Source organism: Gobio gobio (genome assembly GCF_949357685.1).
Source record: "Gobio gobio genome assembly, chromosome: 24".
Taxonomy (NCBI): Eukaryota; Metazoa; Chordata; class Actinopteri; order Cypriniformes; family Gobionidae; genus Gobio; species Gobio gobio.
Window position 1 is genome coordinate 731,129 of NC_137120.1, and position 9,530 is coordinate 740,658.

Below are 9,530 nucleotides of genomic sequence, written 5' to 3' on the forward strand. Positions count from 1 at the left end.
AGAGTCAGCGGCAGGCGGCGGTAGAGTAGAGTCAGTCAGAGGCAGGCGGCGGTAGAGTAGAGTCAGTCAGAGGCAGGCGGCGGTAGAGTAGAGTCAGTCAGAGGCAGGCGGCGGTAGAGTAGAGTCAGTCAGAGGCAGGCGGCGGTAGAGTAGAGTCAGTCAGAGGCAGGCGGCGGTAGAGTAGAGTCAGTCAGAGGCAGGCGGCGGTAGAGTAGAGTCAGTCAGAGGCAGGCGGCGGTAGAGCAGAGTCAGTCAGAGGCAGGCGGCGGTAGAGCAGAGTCAGTCAGAGGCAGGCGGCGGTAGAGTAGAGTCAGTCAGAGGCAGGCGGCGGTAGAGCAGAGTCAGTCAGAGGCAGGCGGCGGTAGAGCAGAGTCAGTCAGAGGCAGGCGGCGGTAGAGCAGAGTCAGTCAGAGGCAGGCGGCGGTAGAGCAGAGTCAGTCAGAGGCAGGCGGCGGTAGAGTAGAGTCAGTCAGAGGCAGGCGGCGGTAGAGTAGAGTCAGTCAGAGGCAGGCGGCGGTAGAGTAGAGTCAGTCAGAGGCAGGCGGCGGTAGAGTAGAGTCAGTCAGAGGCAGGCGGCGGTAGAGTAGAGTCAGTCAGAGGCAGGCGGCGGTAGAGCAGAGTCAGTCAGAGGCAGGCGGCGGTAGAGTAGAGTCAGTCAGAGGCAGGCGGCGGTAGAGCAGAGTCAGTCAGAGGCAGGCGGCGGTAGAGCAGAGTCAGTCAGAGGCAGGCGGCGGTAGAGTAGAGTCAGTCAGAGGCAGGCGGCGGTAGAGTAGAGTCAGTCAGAGGCAGGCGGCGGTAGAGTAGAGTCAGTCAGAGGCAGGCGGCGGTAGAGTAGAGTCAGTCAGAGGCAGGCGGCGGTAGAGTAGAGTCAGTCAGAGGCAGGCGGCGGTAGAGCAGAGTCAGTCAGAGGCAGGCGGCGGTAGAGTAGAGTCAGTCAGAGGCAGGCGGCGGTAGAGTAGAGTCAGCCAGAGGCAGGCGGCGGTAGAGTAGAGTCAGTCAGAGGCAGGCGGCGGTAGAGTAGAGTCAGTCAGAGGCAGGCGGCGGTAGAGCAGAGTCAGCCAGAGGCAGGCGGCGGTAGAGCAGAGTCAGCCAGAGGCAGGCGGCGGTAGAGTAGAGTCAGACAGAGGCAGGCGGCGGTAGAGCAGAGTCAGCGGCAGGCGGCGGTAGAGCAGAGTCAGTCAGAGGCAGGCGGCGGTAGAGTAGAGTCAGTCAGCGGCAGGCGGCGGTAGAGCAGAGTCAGTCAGAGGCAGGCGGCGGTAGAGCAGAGTCAGCCAGAGGCAGGCGGCGGTAGAGCAGAGTCAGCCAGAGGAAGGCGGCGGTAGAGTAGAGTCAGACAGAGGCAGGCGGCGGTAGAGCAGAGTCAGCGGCAGGCGGCGGTAGAGCAGAGTCAGTCAGAGGCAGGCGGCGGTAGAGCAGAGTCAGCCAGAGGCAGGCGGCGGTAGAGTAGAGTCAGCCAGAGGCAGGCGGCGGTAGAGTAGAGTCAGACAGAGGCAGGCGGCGGTAGAGCAGAGTCAGCGGCAGGCGGCGGTAGAGCAGAGTCAGTCAGAGGCAGGCGGCGGTAGAGTAGAGTCAGACAGAGGCAGGCGGCGGTAGAGTAGAGTCAGCCAGAGGCAGGCGGCGGTAGAGTAGAGTCAGTCAGAGGCAGGCGGCGGTAGAGTAGAGTCAGTCAGAGGCAGGCGGCGGTAGAGTAGAGTCAGCCAGAGGCAGGCGGCGGTAGAGTAGATTCAGTCAGAGGCAGGCGGCGGTAGAGTAGAGTCAGTCAGAGGCAGGCGGCGGTAGAGCAGAGTCAGCCAGAGGCAGGCGGCGGTAGAGTAGAGTCAGACAGAGGCAGGCGGCGGTAGAGCAGAGTCAGCGGCAGGCGGCGGTAGAGTAGAGTCAGTCAGAGGCAGGCGGCGGTAGAGTAGAGTCAGCCAGAGGCAGGCGGCGGTAGAGCAGAGTCAGTCAGAGGCAGGCGGCGGTAGAGCAGAGTCAGTCAGAGGCAGGCGGCGGTAGAGTAGAGTCAGCCAGAGGCAGGCGGCGGTAGAGTAGAGTCAGCCAGAGGCAGGCGGCGGTAGAGTAGAGTCAGACAGAGGCAGGCGGCGGTAGAGCAGAGTCAGTCAGAGGCAGGCGGCGGTAGAGTAGAGTCAGCCAGAGGCAGGCGGCGGTAGAGTAGAGTCAGACAGAGGCAGGCGGCGGTAGAGTAGAGTCAGCCAGAGGCAGGCGGCGGTAGAGTAGAGTCAGTCAGAGGCAGGCGGCGGTAGAGCAGAGTCAGCGGCAGGCGGCGGTAGAGTAGAGTCAGTCAGAGGCAGGCGGCGGTAGAGTAGAGTCAGTCAGAGGCAGGCGGCGGTAGAGTAGAGTCAGTCAGAGGCAGGCGGCGGTAGAGTAGAGTCAGCCAGAGGCAGGCGGCGGTAGAGCAGAGTCAGTCAGAGGCAGGCGGCGGTAGAGTAGAGTCAGCCAGAGGCAGGCGGCGGTAGAGTAGAGTCAGTCAGAGGCAGGCGGCGGTAGAGTAGAGTCAGTCAGAGGCAGGCGGCGGTAGAGTAGAGTCAGTCAGAGGCAGGCGGCGGTAGAGCAGAGTCAGACAGAGGCAGGCGGCGGTAGAGCAGAGTCAGCGGCAGGCGGCGGTAGAGTAGAGTCAGACAGAGGCAGGCGGCGGTAGAGCAGAGTCAGCGGCAGGCGGCGGTAGAGTAGAGTCAGTCAGAGGCAGGCGGCGGTAGAGTAGAGTCAGACAGAGGCAGGCGGCGGTAGAGCAGAGTCAGCGGCAGGCGGCGGTAGAGTAGAGTCAGACAGAGGCAGGCGGCGGTAGAGTAGAGTCAGACAGAGGCAGGCGGCGGTAGAGTAGAGTCAGTCAGAGGCAGGCGGCGGTAGAGTAGAGTCAGTCAGAGGCAGGCGGCGGTAGAGTAGAGTCAGTCAGAGGCAGGCGGCGGTAGAGTAGAGTCAGTCAGAGGCAGGCGGCGGTAGAGTAGAGTCAGTCAGAGGCAGGCGGCGGTAGAGCAGAGTCAGACAGAGGCAGGCGGCGGTAGAGCAGAGTCAGCGGCAGGCGGCGGTAGAGTAGAGTCAGTCAGAGGCAGGCGGCGGTAGAGTAGAGTCAGTCAGAGGCAGGCGGCGGTAGAGTAGAGTCAGTCAGAGGCAGGCGGCGGTAGAGCAGAGTCAGTCAGAGGCAGGCGGCGGTAGAGTAGAGTCAGTCAGAGGCAGGCGACGGTAGAGTAGAGTCAGTCAGAGGCAGGCGGCGGTAGAGTAGAGTCAGTCAGAGGCAGGCGGCGGTAGAGTAGAGTCAGACAGAGGCAGGCGGCGGTAGAGTAGAGTCAGTCAGAGGCAGGCGGCGGTAGAGTAGAGTCAGACAGAGGCAGGCGGCGGTAGAGTAGAGTCAGTCAGAGGCAGGCGGCGGTAGAGTAGAGTCAGTCAGAGGCAGGCGGCGGTAGAGTAGAGTCAGACAGAGGCAGGCGGCGGTAGAGTAGAGTCAGTCAGAGGCAGGCGGCGGTAGAGCAGAGTCAGACAGAGGCAGGCGGCGGTAGAGTAGAGTCAGTCAGAGGCAGGCGGCGGTAGAGCAGAGTCAGACAGAGGCAGGCGGCGGTAGAGTAGAGTCAGTCAGAGGCAGGCGGCGGTAGAGCAGAGTCAGACAGAGGCAGGCGGCGGTAGAGTAGAGTCAGACAGAGGCAGGCGGCGGTAGAGTAGAGTCAGTCAGAGGCAGGCGGCGGTAGAGCAGAGTCAGACAGAGGCAGGCGGCGGTAGAGCAGAGTCAGCGGCAGGCGGCGGTAGAGTAGAGTCAGTCAGAGGCAGGCGGCGGTAGAGTAGAGTCAGTCAGAGGCAGGCGGCGGTAGAGTAGAGTCAGTCAGAGGCAGGCGGCGGTAGAGCAGAGTCAGTCAGAGGCAGGCGGCGGTAGAGTAGAGTCAGTCAGAGGCAGGCGACGGTAGAGTAGAGTCAGTCAGAGGCAGGCGGCGGTAGAGTAGAGTCAGTCAGAGGCAGGCGGCGGTAGAGTAGAGTCAGACAGAGGCAGGCGGCGGTAGAGTAGAGTCAGTCAGAGGCAGGCGGCGGTAGAGTAGAGTCAGACAGAGGCAGGCGGCGGTAGAGTAGAGTCAGTCAGAGGCAGGCGGCGGTAGAGTAGAGTCAGTCAGAGGCAGGCGGCGGTAGAGTAGAGTCAGACAGAGGCAGGCGGCGGTAGAGTAGAGTCAGTCAGAGGCAGGCGGCGGTAGAGCAGAGTCAGACAGAGGCAGGCGGCGGTAGAGTAGAGTCAGACAGAGGCAGGCGGCGGTAGAGTAGAGTCAGACAGAGGCAGGCGGCGGTAGAGTAGAGTCAGACAGAGGCAGGCGGCGGTAGAGTAGAGTCAGTCAGAGGCAGGCGACGGTAGAGTAGAGTCAGTCAGAGGCAGGCGGCGGTAGAGCAGAGTCAGACAGAGGCAGGCGGCGGTAGAGTAGAGTCAGACAGAGGCAGGCGGCGGTAGAGCAGAGTCAGACAGAGGCAGGCGGCGGTAGAGTAGAGTCAGCCAGAGAGTCAGCCAGAGGCAGGCGGCGGTAGAGTAGAGTCAGCCAGAGAGTCAGCCAGAGGCAGGCGGCGGTAGAGTAGAGTCAGACAGAGGCAGGCGGCGGTAGAGTAGAGTCAGACAGAGGCAGGCGGCGGTAGAGTAGAGTCAGCCAGAGAGTCAGCCAGAGGCAGGCGGCGGTAGAGTAGAGTCAGCCAGAGGCAGGCGGCGGTAGAGCAGAGTCAGACAGAGGCAGGCGGCGGTAGAGTAGAGTCAGACAGAGGCAGGCGGCGGTAGAGTAGAGTCAGTCAGAGGCAGGCGGCGGTAGAGCAGAGTCAGACAGAGGCAGGCGGCGGTAGAGTAGAGTCAGACAGAGGCAGGCGGCGGTAGAGTAGAGTCAGACAGAGGCAGGCGGCGGTAGAGTAGAGTCAGACAGAGGCAGGCGGCGGTAGAGTAGAGTCAGTCAGAGGCAGGCGACGGTAGAGTAGAGTCAGTCAGAGGCAGGCGACGGTAGAGTAGAGTCAGACAGAGGCAGGCGGCGGTAGAGCAGAGTCAGACAGAGGCAGGCGGCGGTAGAGTAGAGTCAGACAGAGGCAGGCGGCGGTAGAGTAGAGTCAGACAGAGGCAGGCGGCGGTAGAGTAGAGTCAGACAGAGGCAGGCGGCGGTAGAGTAGAGTCAGTCAGAGGCAGGCGACGGTAGAGTAGAGTCAGTCAGAGGCAGGCGGCGGTAGAGCAGAGTCAGACAGAGGCAGGCGGCGGTAGAGTAGAGTCAGTCAGAGGCAGGCGGCGGTAGAGTAGAGTCAGACAGAGAGTCAGCCAGAGGCAGGCGGCGGTAGAGTAGAGTCAGACAGAGGCAGGCGGCGGTAGAGTAGAGTCAGTCAGAGGCAGACGGCGGTAGAGTAGAGTCAGTCAGAGGCAGGCGGCGGTAGAGTAGAGTCAGTCAGAGGCAGGCGGCGGTAGAGTAGAGTCAGTCAGAGGCAGGCGGCGGTAGAGCAGAGTCAGACAGAGGCAGGCGGCGGTAGAGTAGAGTCAGTCAGAGGCAGGCGGCGGTAGAGCAGAGTCAGTCAGAGGCAGGCGGCGGTAGAGCAGAGTCAGTCAGAGGCAGGCGGCGGTAGAGTAGAGTCAGTCAGAGGCAGGCGGCGGTAGAGTAGAGTCAGTCAGAGGCAGGCGGCGGTAGAGTAGAGTCAGTCAGAGGCAGGCGGCGGTAGAGCAGAGTCAGTCAGCGGCAGGCGGCGGTAGAGCAGAGTCAGTCAGAGGCAGGCGGCGGTAGAGTAGAGTCAGTCAGAGGCAGGCGGCGGTAGAGTAGAGTCAGTCAGAGGCAGGCGGCGGTAGAGCAGAGTCAGACAGAGGCAGGCGGCGGTAGAGCAGAGTCAGCCAGAGGCAGGCGGCGGTAGAGTAGAGTCAGTCAGAGGCAGGCGGCGGTAGAGTAGAGTCAGTCAGAGGCAGGCGGCGGTAGAGCAGAGTCAGTCAGAGGCAGGCGGCGGTAGAGCAGAGTCAGACAGAGGCAGGCGGCGGTAGAGTAGAGTCAGTCAGAGGCAGGCGGCGGTAGAGTAGAGTCAGTCAGAGGCAGGCGGCGGTAGAGTAGAGTCAGTCAGAGGCAGGCGGCGGTAGAGTAGAGTCAGCCAGAGAGTCAGCCAGAGCCAGGCGGCGGTAGAGTAGCTCACCGTAGGCTCGGCTGGACCTCCAGAACCGCAGTGCGCAGTGAAGCGCCCCATCCAGCCACAGCAGGAACCAGCTGATGCAGAAGCCCATCAGGAGACCCAGAACCAGGTCCAGCTCCTGTTTGCTGACGCTGCTGCCCACTGAGGAGCCGCCGACGGAGCCGCCCGAGCCCTCGTACGGGATCACGTGCTCCACATGATGCCTGTGGGACGAGCAGAACATCATGACATCAGCAACGGTTCCGCTACAAACTCAGATTCACCTCCATTCAACAACATTCCACTGTAGAATTAAAGGAAATGTCCCATTAGCAGACGTTCTTTCACTGCTAGTCCACCACAGTCACCACATATGATCTCGTTGTTGGGGTGGAGCCTGACCTGGACTCATGGGGTCGTAGGTCAGGTGTGTGACGTTCACTGTTACTGGCGTTTTTCCCAGCACACTCAAGCGGGCTCAGGTAACCTCCTCGCTAGCGCTAACGCACACCACTGAAGAACTACAGATTCCTCAGGGTTTCCCAGCCAAACGTTCCCATTAACTTATGAAAACGTTATTCCTGTTTGTTCTCTGAACGTTCAAAATATTTTTTTCTCGGTTAGGTGAACGTTAAGGGAACGTTCTGAAACAAGTAGTAACATTTAAAAAATGTTAGACGAACATCAATTAAAGCGTTCCATGAACGATGTATAAATAAACGTTTTGAGAACATTGAGGAGCAGATAACTGTGAATGAACGTTGTATTAATGTTACTGGCAGAACGTTTGTTTATAACCCTGACAGAACGTTCCCTGTTAGCTAGTTTGTTTTTAAAACATCTTCAATTAGCATCTTGTCTAGAAACAGCCATCATTACTTGCTCTAATGCGTCACTTTCCCTTAATTATGGTCCGTTACACGGCAACGGTGTACTAAAACAGAAATGTTTTTCCTTCGCGTTTATCTCGTTTAGACGACAGCGCTGTCAATAACACAGATCCGCGGAAACGGCTACAGCGCTGTATTCTGCTGCCGGGCCAGTAGGTGGCGATGACACTTAAAGAAACACACGCACTCTAGACTGAACACAAAATGCGCATGACGTCACTGTTTTTGTAGTTTACAATGCTCTTCTTTGACTCGCCCTGGTATGAGAACGCGTTAATTCATTCTCATACGCGTACGAATAAAGAGTGAAATATACTCCGGCCTTCAATGAACGGCCAAAACAAATAAAAAGTTTTTATGTTTTTTTTTGTTTTTAGCTGAAAACTGTGTAAACGGCCCGTTAAATGAAAGTGTTTATTGAACTATAACATCTGTGCTGTTTTACGAATATTGACCCAAGCAGAAAAGTGCGATCACATGAAAGATATTTCAGTGAAATTTTGCGTAGAATTTTTTTTTATTAATCAATAGCATAGCGATATATGAAGCGCTGCTCACAAGTCGACTTTTAAGCAGCTTTCACGCGATTATTAATTCACGTGACCAGCAAGAGCGAAATCCGCGGGAACCTTTTCACCCTTGCGCGAAACTCCCGAACGTGCGGATTCCGTTTGACGTGAATGGATTTTTCCCGGGAAATTCCGCCACCTCAAAACATTTGTAAAGCAGAAATGTAATATTTAAATAATATCTGTATCCGGCTATGGATGTGTCTAGAATTCAGATAAAGTGTATCTTACCTGCCGCAGGTGCAGTGACACACGCGCTCGGGTCCGCGCATGCGCGGTAGGATGAAGTTGTGAAATCGGTCCAGCAGCGCGTTCATGTCGGACATACACACGATGGCCTGGAAAACACCAAAACTACTGCCATTTCCCAGCGATTAGCGTTAAAAAATGCATTTGAACATGTTCTCCACAGAAAGCCACACATTAGCATTAAAGTTCAGCTGCAGCCGCTGAGAGAGAGAGAGTTATGTAATTCCTCAGCAGAATCTTCACACAGATCTTCTTACCAGCACCAGAACCGCTCCAGCCACCATAAACATCATCTTCATCCACAGAGCACGAGCATCATCTTCATCACATCTTCATCACAGTCCACAAACAACAACAACAACAACAACACAGATCGCGATATCATTTGACCATCTCTAGACCACAGGAATCCTTCTCGGAGATTATCGCATCATCATCATCATCATCTTCCTCATCTTCCTCCTCCTCCTCCTCCTCGCGCGGATGGAGGTGTTTCGCGGATCTTCAGCTGTCTCACCTGCGGCTCGGAGACGCGCTTCTACAACATGTCCGCGAACGCTTTCAGCAGAACAGCTCGAGCGCGCGGAGAATCGCGTCCGAGGCGCGTCAGATGTGATGTGTAAGTGATCTGATGTTTGACTGTATCGGATCTCAGATCAGTCCATTAGCTTAATGAGGAACTCCTGCGTCACGCTCATCTGGAATAACAGACGCACGCGGGACACGGACAGAATGTTTTACAGCGCGATGTACATCACCTGTGGTTCGTTAGAATGCTTGTTGAACATTTAATGCCCGTTCACACAAACAACAACTTTAGTAGCGTCCACACCAACGCACGATAACGATAGCGTTTTTATTTATTATAAACACGCGCCCGCTGCAGTTGTCGTCTACCGCGTTAAATTCTCGAGCTCTGATTGGCTGTGAATGTTTATCGCTCATCAGTTGAAAAAAAAAAGACTCTGAAATTAATAACAAATATCCTCTACCTCATTCTGAACGCAATTATTCAAACTTTAGTTATTGTTCTCGCTGTTCAGCGCGGTTTTTACACATAACCTGTTTTGTTTTATTACAATGGTTTTTGAACATTTAATGCCGGTTCACACCAGTAGTCTAGCGTTAAATTCTCGAGCTCTGATTGGCTGTCAACATTTTTATCACTCATAAGCTGAAAAAAAACCTAAAATGAATAACAAATATCGTTCTCTACCTCATTGTAAACTACTGAGTTATCGCGATTATTCAAACTTTATTGTTCTCGCTATTCAGCGCGGCTTTTGCGCATGTATATAAACTTAGTTTTTTATGTATTGCAATGATTTTTGAACATTTATTGCCCGTTCACACCAACACACGATAACATTCTTCTAAGCGCGCACTGCAATTTTGTCATCTACCGCGTAAAAATCTCGAGCTCTGATTGGCTGTTAACGTTTTTATCGCACATAAGCTGAAAAAAAATTCTCCAAAATTAATAACAAATATCGTTCCTTTACCTTTGTTGAGAGTTATCGTGATAATTCAAACTTTATTGTTCTCGCTATTCAGCGCGGTTTTTGCACATGTAGAGAACCTTAGTTTTTTATGTATTACACTGGTTTATGAACATTTATTGCCCGTCCACACCAACACACGATATTCTTTTTATTTATTTTAAGCGCACACTGCAGTTGTCATCTACTGCGGAAAATTCTCGAGCTCTGATTGGATGTCAACATTTATATCGCTCATAAACTGAAAA

General features: G+C 55.7%; 1 protein-coding gene across 1 annotated transcript in view; it reads right to left on the bottom strand.

Moving 5' to 3' along the window:
* The window catches only part of tmem240b (transmembrane protein 240b), an 11,227-nt gene extending 2,801 nt beyond the window's left edge, over positions 1-8,426 (bottom strand). The window contains exons 1-3 of the mRNA XM_079808453.1: positions 8,041-8,426; positions 7,766-7,872; positions 6,100-6,299 (exon numbers count right to left, since the gene is read on the bottom strand). Coding sequence (XP_079664579.1) covers positions 6,100-6,299; positions 7,766-7,872; positions 8,041-8,082 — 349 coding nt within the window. The 5' untranslated portion in view covers positions 8,083-8,426. The remainder of the gene's footprint in view (positions 1-6,099; positions 6,300-7,765; positions 7,873-8,040) is intronic.
* Between the last annotated feature and the right edge of the window lie 1,104 nt (positions 8,427-9,530).